At 40.6% G+C, this 13510-nt stretch overlaps 1 protein-coding gene across 3 annotated transcripts in view; it reads right to left on the bottom strand.

Annotated features, from left to right (window-relative positions):
* Positions 1-3250: 3250 nt before the first annotated feature.
* The window catches only part of ampd2b (adenosine monophosphate deaminase 2b), a 58132-nt gene continuing 47872 nt past the window's right edge, over positions 3251-13510 (bottom strand). For all 3 annotated transcript variants that reach the window (XM_074645015.1, XM_074645017.1, XM_074645018.1), the window contains 6 exons: positions 6597-6723; positions 6350-6513; positions 4776-4896; positions 3889-4062; positions 3589-3699; positions 3251-3474 (listed from right to left, as the gene is read on the bottom strand). In XM_074645015.1, coding sequence (XP_074501116.1) covers positions 3259-3474; positions 3589-3699; positions 3889-4062; positions 4776-4896; positions 6350-6513; positions 6597-6723 — 913 coding nt within the window. In that variant the 3' untranslated portion in view covers positions 3251-3258. The remainder of the gene's footprint in view (positions 3475-3588; positions 3700-3888; positions 4063-4775; positions 4897-6349; positions 6514-6596; positions 6724-13510) is intronic.

The following is a 13510-nucleotide window of genomic DNA, read 5'->3' as shown; positions in this document are numbered from 1 at the left end:
TGAAAAAAGTCATAACATAGTATGTCGTCAAATTTCATGAAAAAAAATTGTATTATAGTATGTTGAAAAATTGTATGGAAAAAGTCATAGTATTGTTTTTGGAAAATTTTATGAAAAAAAGTCACAGTATAGTAATTCAAAAAATGTTATGAAAAAAAGTCATAGTATTTTATGTCGAAAATGTTATGAAAAACAGTCATAGTATTGTATGTTGAAAATAATTCATAGTATAGTGTGTAAAACAAAAGTAATAGTATAGTATGTCAAAAAAGTTGAAAAAAAATATATATTATAGCATGTAATATAATAAGTAATATCTCAATCTTTGTTAGTATGATATCTTTTTCGCAAGAGATTTTTCTGTAAATGAAACGAAATAGAAGTAGCATTAAATCAATCTAAAAACACGTGTTCAATAGTTTCCCCTTCACAATTGCAAAAAGTGCATCTATTTTTTAACAGTTAAGGTGTTAATGGCAACTGCAGCATGAACTAAAAGCTAAAGAGAGAGAGTAGGATTGTAGCTACCTGTCTCACCTGTCTCACCTGTCTGCAGCCTGCAGGACGAGGCGGAGCTTCTCGGATGCCTCCACGTGATCAGAACTATGAATGAACATAGTAACAATACATCAACACAATACATCAACAGAATACACAGTAACGTATACTGAAAACAAATTTAAATACACAATTGGAGCAAACATGAAACAGAGCATTTTACAGGTAGAACAAAAATACCTCGTGTCCGCTGCTTTGTAAACAGTCCGTCAACTAATTCCGTCGTAGTGGAAGGCCTACTGCTGCACACAGAAAACATTAGTTCCAGTGTTGTTTCCTTCTGCTTTCATTGTCCTCACTTGTGTATAATAAAGGTCTGGAAATTCTAGATTTATGCACTTTTAATAATTAATTTAAGATTAAGTATATTATATTATTATTATTATTATTATTATTGAATACTTAATTTAAGATTAAGTGGATTATTGAATACTTAAAAAATACAAGCATAGTATTTGGAATATTTCCCCCCAATTACCTGTTTGATTCAGTTGATGGTTTCAAATTCATATTAAAATGTGACTTCTTTGTTGATAAAATCCCAATTAAGTTAGCAAATTCCCATAGACAAGCCCTGAAAGCATGGTTATTAGCTTACTAACATAACTTTTCACCCCATAGGTATTTCATATGGAACAATTAAGACATTCAATATAAAAATAGGACTATTTTCTATCACATGGTTTAATAAAGGAATATTGAGAGTTGGCCAATTACTTAAAACGTTTTTTATTTAGACAGGCTTTTGTTAATCCGTCTGAATAACAGCTCCACTTTGTTTATTGCTTTTATTGGCCTTTTCTTGACTGATTTCTGACCTTGTTACTTGTTTATGTGTCTTTGTCCTCATTTGTTTGTTTTGTTGTGTTTTTAGCTTGACAGCCCTTCGCTCGTCATCGCTACTTTTAATATTGACTGATGTATTTTTTATCAATGTAAAGCACTTTGTGATTTTATATCTGTGAAAGGTGCTATATAAATAAACGTTACTTACTTACTTAATAAAAATGGTTTATTTATTATCTTATAAAGAATTTCTTGATAAATTCAAAATGCCTGTTAAACCAAAGAAGTCTTTATCACTTTTGTAACCTGCAGTTTCATTTATTTTCTTTCTGGGGATGTAAAAACAGCAGCAAATCAACCACTCCAATGTGAACAACATTTATTTTTATTAGACACAAATGCAATTAAATAATATTTCACAAACAGCACATATAATTCTCTGGGATGGGGACACATAGTGGGTTTTTGGATAGTGACACATAGCCTCACAGATAACATCAGGACCTAAACTGAAGGCAGGAGTTTGAAAAGGGTTTGTTGACTTTCACTTCTCTAAAAATGTGTTTATTCCTGGATTTGGCACTGGTTGGAGTGAAAACGGAAGGAACGGCTCATGCATCACTCACAGTATTAAAATATCTGTGTGTGTAATGGACAGATGGTATCAGATCAGAGTTACTGTTCAGACTGAAACAAGGTCACAAAATAAGAGTTAGTTATAATAAGATGCTACAACTGAGCAGCATTAGAAACATGTTGACGTGCCGTCATGCAACTCTACTGAATAACTGTAAAGAAAACAGCAAGAATATGACACAACAGCTGTGGGCAATATGATGGTATGATAGACGGAGATGTTTCTGCTAGTTATACAGCCTGAGGTCGTCCTGTGGATAATTACACTACAGAACCAGACAGACAACAATTCATGCATTTATTTATGAATATTCTTGAGAGGTTTTTGCATCACAAGTTGAACAAATTTTGATGCCAAAGTTTATGAATTGGTAAGTAGTCAGGGCCGTAGTCAGGGCCGTAGTCAGGGCCGTAGTCGGGCTGTAGTCAGGGCCGTAGTCGGGGCCGTAGTCAGGGTTGTATTCAGGGCCTTAGTCAGGGCCGTAGTCAGGGCCGTAGCCAGGATTTTAGAAATACAGAGGTCATCAGTTGTAGTCCGCCTCACCCTTCGACACCAAAAAAAGTTATTTTATTTGTATTTTTCTTAGTTATTCATCCAGTTAGTAAGTTTTATTTAAATGGGGTGGTACTTTCAAGGAAATTCACTCTGGATTAGGTTGCACCAGCTGTGCTTCTGTTTGTAAAGTTGTTCCTGAATCCTTCGTAACTACTAGAGAGTTTCAAACTATTAACACTTAATTAATGGCTTTGCCCGAAATCACATACTATGCACTACATACTCTTTTTGTGTGAATAAACAGTAGTATTCATCTTTTACAAAGTGCATGACCTCAGTGTCCTCAGTGGGAGCTACGGCCCTGTACGGGGTTAGAGGCTCTATATTTGGATCAGCTCTTCTTCTTACTTTAATCGGTCAGTGTTGGATCCAAGTTGTAACGGATTGAATCTTGAACGTCAATATTATTCAATGCTCGGTGAAGGAAATACAGACTTTGTACAGAAACTCTGACAAAAATGTAGTTGCAAATCGTGAAAATCAAATAATTTAAAAAGAAAATGCATCAAGAGACATTGTGAAATCACCAAAAGAATGACACAAGAAACTAAAAGGGGGTACACAGATTGTAGGTCCTCTCTGCCACAGTAGCAACTCTCTCAATAATCTTCTTGTAACAAAGCTTTTCACAGGTGTGATATGTTTAATATGTAATCTGTACAAAGTCCTGATATGAAAACAGGGAATGTAATGAGTGTTTTGTGTTTGTGCTGCGTGTGTGTTCACTTCTCTCCGTGCACAGCTCCCATGCACAGACTCCCCTCCTCCTCGATGGTCTCCAGCTCATCTGTGCGGATGGCCTGCGTGATTAGATTCAGCTCCTCGCACATGGTCTCGAACCGGTACGCCACGCGGATGTCGGGAACGTTGGTGCGCCTGATGTCGTTACTCTTCTCCCCCTCCTTGATGTGATGTGGGCCGAGCCAGGAGCGCTTCACCTGATCCCGGGAGAAGAGTCAAATTAAACTGTCTACAGAACAATAGGTAGGCGGTACAGTTGTATAGTGTACTGTACAGTATAATGTGTAATGTGCTATAAAGATAAATGATACCCTATCAGAGAATCCGCTCATCAGCACGCTGTTTCTGGCCAGCTCACACATGTCGCAGGAGCTCAGCTTCCACACCTGAGCAGCAATACTGTACTCTTCCATCAAGGGCTCCTAAACAGAGCACACAATACATCATCACTACAGTGGAAACCGCTTATAGTGATCAAAAAGCTTGGAACAGAATCATCCCTAAACAAATCCCTTAAATAATTAGCTTATCCTTATCTACGTTCCAACCCTCACCTACCTAATCTAAAAATGTTGGATGTCACAAATGATTGACTGGCTGTGTACACTGACCTTGGTGAAGTGAAACTGCAACGGGTCGTCTGTGGACAGAGAGACCACGAGGCCTCTGGACAGGTACTCTGGCAGAGGGTTACGATGGTAGCTGAGGAACAGGCTGTTATTGCTGAGGGGGGACATGGCGATGCCGATCTGGGCCAAGTAGTACAGATACTGCAGCACAGGAGCCTGGAAGCAAATAAGGCATAACAGTCAATGCTATAGGAGTACATTAAAGGGTAACTTCAGTATTCTTCAACCCTATTTCCCATGTTTTTATGTCTAAATGACTAATGTGAACAACAATTTCTGAAGTTGGTCCAGTATTGAGGGAGAGCGCTGTAGACGGCAGCTGCTCACAAGCTGCAATATGGAGCTATTACCGTCATTTTTGTCCATTAAAAGTGCTTGTTTTTGCCATGACAGGCTCTGAAATGTCTGACAACATTATGGAAAGAGCCTCGCTCAAGGATAAATGTCTCATTCTGAAATCAGGCGAGGTGACGTGTTGCCAGAAGACAATGGTGTAATAGTGGAATACATCCATGGTGGAAACGAGAGTGCCAGCCGGTCAGTTTGTTGTGTTGGAGAAGAGAAAGCGTAGCTTAGTGTTAACTAAGGGTGCTTTCACATCAGGGACCTGAGTCCACTTGAAAAGGTGGTCTGGAGAACGGATCACGTGAACTCGGATCCGTTAGCATCAGGTGTGAAAGCCGACCGTACCAAAACACGGATGTGGACCGCTATTTAAGCATTTAAGGAAGTGACATTTTAACAAAAGTATGACTCAGATGAACAAACACAAGTCAGATGATCTATAACTAAAATCAGAAAATCCCCAGGAACTCTTTGACAGATAAACTCTGAAAATGAAGCAGAGAGTTGTGATATTGAGTTCAGACCTTCCTGAGCAGCAGCCCGTGGGAGATGTTCTCTGACAGCATGAAACCAGACACCAGGTGATGGATCGGCCCCGCCTCGCCACAATGAGGACGGAGGACGAGCGTGGGAAACCCCCGCTGCCTGGAACGCAAAAAGACACAGACACTAGTAGGTTGACTTCAACGGATTAAAGGAGGATAACAGATTCCAGCTTTGTTTGGGGTGTAAACAATCAGACAAAGTATCGTCTGCATAAATGCACATTCATTAGTGTTCCCCAGTGACTCGAATATAAAACAGACGACAGATAAACGGCAACAGATGAATCCCTGAGGACCCTTTGTACTGTAATATGAAGCTAATCTGCACACACACACACACACACACACACACACACACACACACACACAAACTCTACTTGTTATTTTTGTATTCTGTTTTTAATGAGGAGGAGTTGAGACAATTTGCTATCAAATCAATTCAGGATGCGTTCAAAATTTAAATCTTTTGTAAAAGAGGTTGAGTCCTGTAATTCCCGACCTATTTTCCTCAAAGACCCCTCCCCTACTTGTATCTAAGAAAAGACCCCATATTTTCTGACGTCATCAAGAAACCCCCTTAATTTGAATCAAGTGATTCAGTGTATTAAAGGGACTATTTGTAACTTTCAGAATGTCTTCTTAACAGCGACTCTGTGGCCTTGAAATCAACGAAAGTCAGCGTCGAGCTCGCGCTTGCTTGCTCTAAATAGACATGAACGGGCATCGCTCAAAACAGTGAGGAGACACACGTCAGCTAAAAGCACAATATCACTCTATATTTCACCTGCTTGGCAGTAATGTTAGCTGACCAGACGGAGGTCTGTCCATGAATCAATGCTGATCCTCAGCGCAGGCTGAGGCAGCGGGGCTCCTCAACGAGTTACGTTATCGACTCCCGACCAAAGCCGGCAGCCGAAGACACCGGTACCCGGTCGGTAAAGAGACGATAACATTTCTCTCTGCGGAGCCCCGTCACTTCACAAGAAACGGAAAACCTCTGTTGGTCTGGAGGAGCTGCAGCATTTATTTCTGCACAAACGTCCACTGTACATTCACTAGATATTCTCACAGCTACTAACTCTTCTGCAGTGTGGAGTGAGCGCGTGTTCACGTCTAGAGGTGGAGCGAGTGCACGAGAACGCGCGCGCTGTCTGAGTGAAGGCAAGCAGGCAAGAGGAGACGAGGCTCCGGCCACACGTGAGCGCGCATATGCGAGCGCGCATATGTGCCGACCCGGTACATTTATACGCTTACAAAGCTACAAACAGTCCCTTTAAATGAGTTGTGCGAGATTTAAAAAAAAAAAAATCGTTGTGTTTAAAATGTTTAATTAAGGTTAATTAACAAAATGATGGTTAACAAGCATCATATTTTGTGACAATGAAATCCCTCGGCTGGGGCAAGAATAATTTTCTTTTCTGATTGTGAAAGCATAAGAGATACATATTTCTACCCAATGCTTCTTAAAATAGGTCGATGCACTGAATCTGCTAATTGTTATAAACAAAAAGGCAGATCATGGCCTTCAGCTGGACTGAGGTGTAGTTACGTACCTGCGCAGGTGATTCAGCACGGTCATGTTTGTATACATGTAGTAGAGGTAGTAGGAGTAGGGCGGGTTGTTCTCCTCGGTCCAGTTGACCGGCAACGGACTGTCCAGGTTGAAGATGTGTTGCTCTGGTTTCGACTCGTCGTCCACACTGTCAAAACCCACAACCTGTGAGAGAGGGAGCGATCCATGAAACCCTCTGTAGGTCTGACTACGTGTGATTAATATATAAATTCATGAAGACTGCGTACGTGCTGGAGGAAGAGGTGCAGCTCTGGATGGCTGCGGGGGTCGATCGTCACCTCAAACAGAGGCATGAAGATGTTCTCCAGCATCTCCTGGAAGTTGCACAGCTGTTTCTTCGTGTGGTAGACGTCACTTTGAGAAGAGAAAAATACAAATGAAGGAGTCAGTTGTGAGGTCATGGTTGTATATTGATGAAATGCTTTCTTGTCCTCTTTTTACTCAAGTATGCTGCAGATATTTTAAAGATAATTAGCGACTCGTGGCTGTTTGTAAACTTCGATAAGGGCTACTCAGTGGTGGAAGAGTATTCATTTAGTTAAGTAAAAGTAGAAATATCACATTAAAAATAATTAAAAATCAAAATTTTACTTCAGCAAAGGTACACAAGTATTAACCCATTTGTGCCCTCAACTAACTAAAATTTTTAATTTCCTTTGGGCTTGCCTACAGAAGCCCTGAAGGGCAAGCAAGAATTTTTTTTGGTGATACATTTTCTAAATCTGATCTAAATTATTTTCTCTTTTGTGTTTATGACTTAAGAACAGGTTGATTTTTTTTTTTTACCAGGATAATCTTTCTAAATTCCTTTTTTCATCTGTCAAACATGTAAAAAAAAACAAGTGAATTTTTTTTTCAACTGTTTCACAAAAAAATAACAAAAAAATAACTTAGAAAAATCAGCCTAAAAATATATTTTTTTTACCTGTTTCACAGACAAAAAAAGGAACTTAGAAAGATTATCCCGGCAAAAGTTTTTTTCCCGCCTGTTCTTAAGTCATAAACACTGGAGAGAAAATAATTTAGATCATACTTAGAAAATGGATCATCAGAAAAAAAAAATCTCGCTTGGCATTTCAGGGCTTCCGTACTCGCCTTTAAAGCACAAATGTGAAATTTTCAAAATCTGTCAAACCGTTTGGCTGAGAAGTGAGTTTTTCTTATGATACTATATCAAGTATTTGTTTTTGCAATAGACTATGAAATTAACTTCTCAGCATTTTGTATTTACTTATTTGGACTGTGGTTATATGTTATATATTGTATGTCTTAATGCAAAATATTTGTACATATTTCTTATATTCTTATTATTTACTTATATTTCTCTCTATATATTGTGTTACATATTGTAGCATTATTTACATAATTTACATATTATATACTCCTTTATTTCTATTTTCTTACATTTCTTTGCTTTTATATAATAATAATAATAATAATAATACATTTTATTTAAAAAGGGCTTTTCAAGAAACTCAAAGACACTTTACACATATAAAATGATCATAAAACAAGGACATCATAAAATATAAAACATACAACATTAATCACACATTAAAATATAAAACAGACTATTAACCACACCCCCATTCTCTGTTTGAGAAAGAACGTCAATCAAAAAAATAGGAAATAAAAGCGGCTGGTGGGGCTTTAAAAGCAACTACAGTGTTCTGAAAAAACACATTTTAAAATATCATCATATATTTAGAAATCATATGATGATTGATGATTATACATCATAAATTGATCCTATGTTTTTTTTTTTTAAATCAAGATCTTTTTATTGGGGTTTTTTGCAGTATATAGCAAAGGTACAGCGCTATTCGGTAACCAAAAAAAGAATGACAGGTATTAATATACATTATTAGCAGCTGGCACCAATGCCAACAAATAAACAAGTCAAAACAAAAGATTTATACAAACAACAAAACAATCCCTCCCCAGTCACTGCCAGCACGCCATATGGGAAGCTAACTGTCACGCCAATGACCTGCGATGAATGATTGAATACCGTGTGATGTAATCAAGCTGCACTTGGTAATCAAGTATTTAGTGTCTGGAATGTATCTAAAAAAGGGCCCCATGCTTTCAGGAATTTCCCATGTGAATATTGAAGCGAGTATCTGATTTTCTCAAGCTTTAAGCAAGACATGATGTCCGCCAACCATTGTGTGTGAGTGGGAAGGGCAGCGCCCTTCCACCTGAGCAGGATTGCTCGCCGAGCCAGAAGGGAAACAAAGGATAAGGTACGTCGTTTTTCTGCAGTTAATTGCGTCTCACTTCCGGTGACCCCGAACAGAGCAACCAGAGGGTTTGGTTCTAATTTGACGTTTAACACCTGAGATAAAGTTTGAAAGATCTCCGTCCAATAGTTTGTAAGACTAGGGCATGACCAGTACATGTGAATAAGGGAGGCTTCACTGCTTTTGCACTTGTCACAGTTGGGACTAATCTCAGGATACATGCGAGACAGTTTGGCTTTTGAGATATGAGCCCTATGCACCACTTTAAACTGAAGTAAGCAGTGACGAGCACATAGAGAGGATGAATTAACCTGCTTCAGTATGGAATTCCACGTATCCGGTGATAGAGAGAGGCCTAAGTCCTCCTCCCATGCTGCTCGGAGCTTGTCCATGGGGGCACGCTTCAAGTCTGATATCATGCCATAGAGAGTGGAGATAAGTCTTTTGTGTGATGGATTTAAAGAAAGGATCGTATTGACAATTGTCGTGTCTGTCGATGCAGAGGAGCCGGACAACTGAGAGAGCACAAAGCGCCTTGCTTGTAGATATCTAAAAAAGTTGGACTTAGGAAGACTGAATTTTTTGCTTAGCTGCTCGAATGATGCCAAAGTATTATCTACAAATAAATCTTTGAAACGCACAATACCTTTCCTGTGCCATTCTTGGAAAACAGGGTCCTGAATAGATGGTTTGAAAAGATGATTTGACGCAATGGGGCTTAGAGTAGAGAAGCTGTCCAAGTCAAAGTATTTCCTGAATTGAGCCCATATTCTCAAAGAATGTTTAACTACCGGGTTCCCGATAGATTTCATTGAGGGGAGCGGAAGCGAGGATCCAAGCAATGCGAGAACAGACAGGTTATCGTTCGAGTGGAGTTCCATCGCTACCCAGTAAGGACAGTCGGGCTGATTGTAAAAGTAAGACCAAAACGCAAGACATCGCAAGTTAGCAGCCCAATAATAGAAACAGAAATTTGGAAGTGCCAGACCACCAGTAGCCTTGGTTTTTTGGAGATGAACCTTGTTAAGACGGGGACGCTTACCCTGCCATATATAGGCGGAAATAATTGAATCAAGTTGATTGAAAAAAGATCTGGGGATAAAAAGTGGTAGGGCCTGAAAGAGGTAGAGAAATTTGGGTAGGATGGTCATTTTGATGGAATTGATACGCCCCACGAGAGACATGGACAGAGGTGACCACTGTTTCAGTGTTTGTTTAATCTGGTTTAACAGAGCAATAAAATTCTCCTTAAACAAATCTTTGTACTTTTTCGTAATTGAGATGCCCAAATAGGAAAACTTATTTTTTTCAATTTTGAAAGGCAGGTTGGTGAGGTCTAAGGCTCGTGCTTCATCATTGATGGGAAAGAGCTCGCTTTTGTTGAGATTTAATTTGTATCCCGAAAATTGACCAAACTGATTGAGCAACGACAGAGCGGGGGGTAGTGAGGTACCCGGGTTTGAGACAAAGAGCAAGAGGTCATCAGCATAAAGTGAGACCCTATGCTCTGTGCTGCCCCTCCAAATACCAGATATGTCCCTGCAACTGCGGAAGGCTGTGGCAAGCGGTTCGATGGCCAAATCAAAAAGTATGGGGCTCAGAGGGCACCCTTGACGGGTTCCACGATGTAAGTTGAATGGTTTAGACTGCTGGGAGTTAGTACGAATTGAGGCTGAGGGATGCAAATATAGTAGCTTAATCCAAGAGGTAAATTTCGGGCCGAAACCAAATTTGTCCAGAACAGCAAATAAGTAGTTCCATTCAACGCGGTCAAATGCTTTCTCCGCATCGAGAGACACAACACACTCAGGGACTTTCTCAGAGGCAGAGTAGATGATATTGAATAGTCGTCGTATGTTAAAGTACGATTGTCTGCCCCTGACAAAGCCAGTTTGGTCTTCGGATATAATTGTAGGAATGACATTCTCCAGTCTACGGGCTAGGACCTTAGCCAAAATGTTTGCATCTGTGTTTAAGAGGGAGATAGGCCTGTAGGAGGCACATTCGGTTGGGTCTTTACCTTTTTTAGAAATGAGAGTGATACAAGCCTCGGTAAATGATTGAGGAAGGGAACCTTGCCTACAGGATTCAGATAGGACTGAACATAACTGTGGGGAAAGTAGCGAGGAGAACTTTTTAAAAAATTCTGCTGGGAAACCATCGGGACCCGGACTCTTACCTGACTGCATTGAGGAAATTGCTAAAGCTATTTCTGCCTGAGATATGGGCTCTTCCAGTCTCTTCCTGAAGTCCAAAGAAAGTTGGGGAATATTTAGACTGTGCAGGAAGTCAAGAATTACATTACAATCGGCCTGAGACTCTGAGGTGTAAAGCTGGGAATAAAAATCCCTGAATGTCTCATTAATTTGTGAATGATCTGAAGTTATGTGACCATTTGACATTCGGATTTTAGAGATATTTTGTTTTGCTTTAAAGCAGTGGTCTCAAACTCAATTTACCTGGGGGCCGCTGGAGGCAGAGTCTGGGTGAGGCTGGGCCGCATCAGGTATTCCACAAAAAAAGCTTTGTTAAAAAAAACAACAATCTTCTCAAACGTCATTATTAACAGTTCTTTAACTTGAATGGGTTCTTCTGAACATGAACTGTCCTGAACATTAATGGAACATTGAAGAACATGAACGGTTCTTCTGAACATGGCCTCTATTGCGTCTCCCACTTTTCCTGAAATTGTCTGTGCTCGTCACCAACCTTTCTCTTCACTGCAGGCTTTGAAAAAGACATGATTGGGGCTGTGTGACAAGATATATATTCATTCCACTTGGTGTCACTCCGCAATAAAGTTGTGCCTGCTGTGTTTGTGTTGCTCTGCAATTACACCACCAAACCGCTAGTTGGCGGCGGCGTCTCTATGAGTTTCCTTCTTCTTCTTGTACTACAAACAGAAACTGAGGGAGTTGGAGCTAATAACTGTTGAACCACAGAACTTTTACTGACATTACTGCAACGCCGAAAAGAGAAAATATATCTGAGTGGATTTGTGTGAACAAACATTGAAAAGATGGAGGCAGAGAGAAGTAGAACTTGGTCCTGGCCGCTCAGCATCGCTGAGAGACTGGACCAATCACAGCTGTTGCGGTCTGCGTCGCCGCGACGTGTAGTTACATTTCTGGAGAGGTGCACGTCAGGCTACGGCGTCGATTCAACGCAGAAGTATAAATCAAGCTTTAATCGAGTTTATGCGATGTTACACGGGCGCCGCCACAGTTGTTGTGAAATGTTTCTCTGCTTGCATCAAGCCCGGCCGATTGCCCGCCCCCGGGAGCCATATACCCCACTGTGATTGGTAGGTTCGTTCAGCTCGGGCTCGCGCAACAAAGGGACCTTCCACGGCAAACTGCCATTCACATAAAACTCGCGGGCTGAGGGCGCCTGGTTAGCTCAGTTGGTAGAGCGGGCGCCCATGTAACAAGACTTGGTCCTGACCGCGGCGGCCCGGGTTCGAATCCGGCCTGTGGCCCTTTCCGCATCCACTCTCTCTCTCCCCCCTTTCCAAGACTCTATCCACTGTCCTGTCAATAAAAATGAAAAAATGCCCCCAAAAAAAACTTTATAAAAAAAAAAAAAATTTGCGGGCCGCACTAACATTAAACTTTCATATCAAGGTGGGGGCCACAAAATATCGTCTTGCGGGCCGCAATTGGCCCGCGGGCCGCGAGTTTGAGACCCCTGCTTTAAAGCCTTTGAGTTGGTTGGCTAGCATTTTGTCAGATTTGTCTCCATATATGTAAAACCTGGCCTTGTTTTTTAAAAGCAAGTGTTCAGTTGAGTGAGTTGTAAGCAGGTCAAATTTGGTTTTGAGTTCTAATCGTTTTTTATAAAGGTCTGGACTTTGAGTCTGAGCATATTGTTTGTCAATCTCTCCAATTTGGTGGGCCAGATCCAAGCGCTCTTTATAGGATTTTCTCTTCACTTGAGCGGTGTATGCTATGATCTGCCCCCTAAGATAAGCTTTAAGAGCATCCCATACAATTAGGCTAGAGGTTTCAGGGGATATATTAGTAGTAAGAAAAAAGGCTATCTCTTTCTCCATATGTTTCACAAAATTATCGTCAGACAGTAGGGTTGAGTTAAACCGCCAGTGCCTGCTCCTCTGTGGGAGGCCAGGGAGGGACATGGTCAAACCAATAGGAGCGTGGTCTGAAATGACAATACTCTGATAGGCGCAGGACTGAACCAGCGGGACTAGTTGGTTGTCGATAAAAAAATAATCAATCCTGGAGTATGTATGATGGACGTGCGAGAAGAACGAGTATTCCCTATCGTTTGGATGTAGAGAGCGCCACACATCACAGACACCGTAGTCAGAGAGAAAGGCTTGAATGAAAGAGGCTGATTTACTTATTGTGCTGGGGTTAGTGGAAGATCGGTCTAAAACTGGGTCTAGCCAACAATTTAAATCACCACCAAGTATGAGAGAGTATGTGTTGAGGTCTGGCAGCAGAGAAAATAAATGTTCGAAAAAACCTACATCATCTGAGTTAGGGGCATACACGTTCACAAGCACTACCAGTGTGTCATATAATTTCCCAGATACAATAACATATCGACCGAACTTGTCAGCAATCACATTGTGTGGTTCGAAGGAAATACTTTGACTGATAAGGATTGAAACCCCTCTGGCTTTGGCTTGAAAAGCGGAGTGAAATTTCTGCCCCATCCAGCCTGACAGAAGGCGACCACTGTCTGAACTGCGAATATGGGTTTCTTGCAGGAAGGCTATTTCTGTTTTAAGTTGTTTGAGGTGTGAGAAAACCTTCTTTCTTTTAATGGGGTGGTTCAAACCCTTGACATTCCAGCTCTGTAGTATTAAGTGCCTATCCATGCAGCTTGACTAAAAAGGTTAGGACGTGAGCACAGTATTCAAGTGGTTGCTTTAA

The sequence above is a fragment of the Sebastes fasciatus genome, chromosome 8 (genome assembly GCF_043250625.1).
Source record: "Sebastes fasciatus isolate fSebFas1 chromosome 8, fSebFas1.pri, whole genome shotgun sequence".
Classification (NCBI taxonomy): domain Eukaryota; kingdom Metazoa; phylum Chordata; class Actinopteri; order Perciformes; family Sebastidae; genus Sebastes; species Sebastes fasciatus.
Note: the sequence above shows the minus strand (reverse complement) of the source record. Positions and strands in the feature narration are given on the sequence as shown.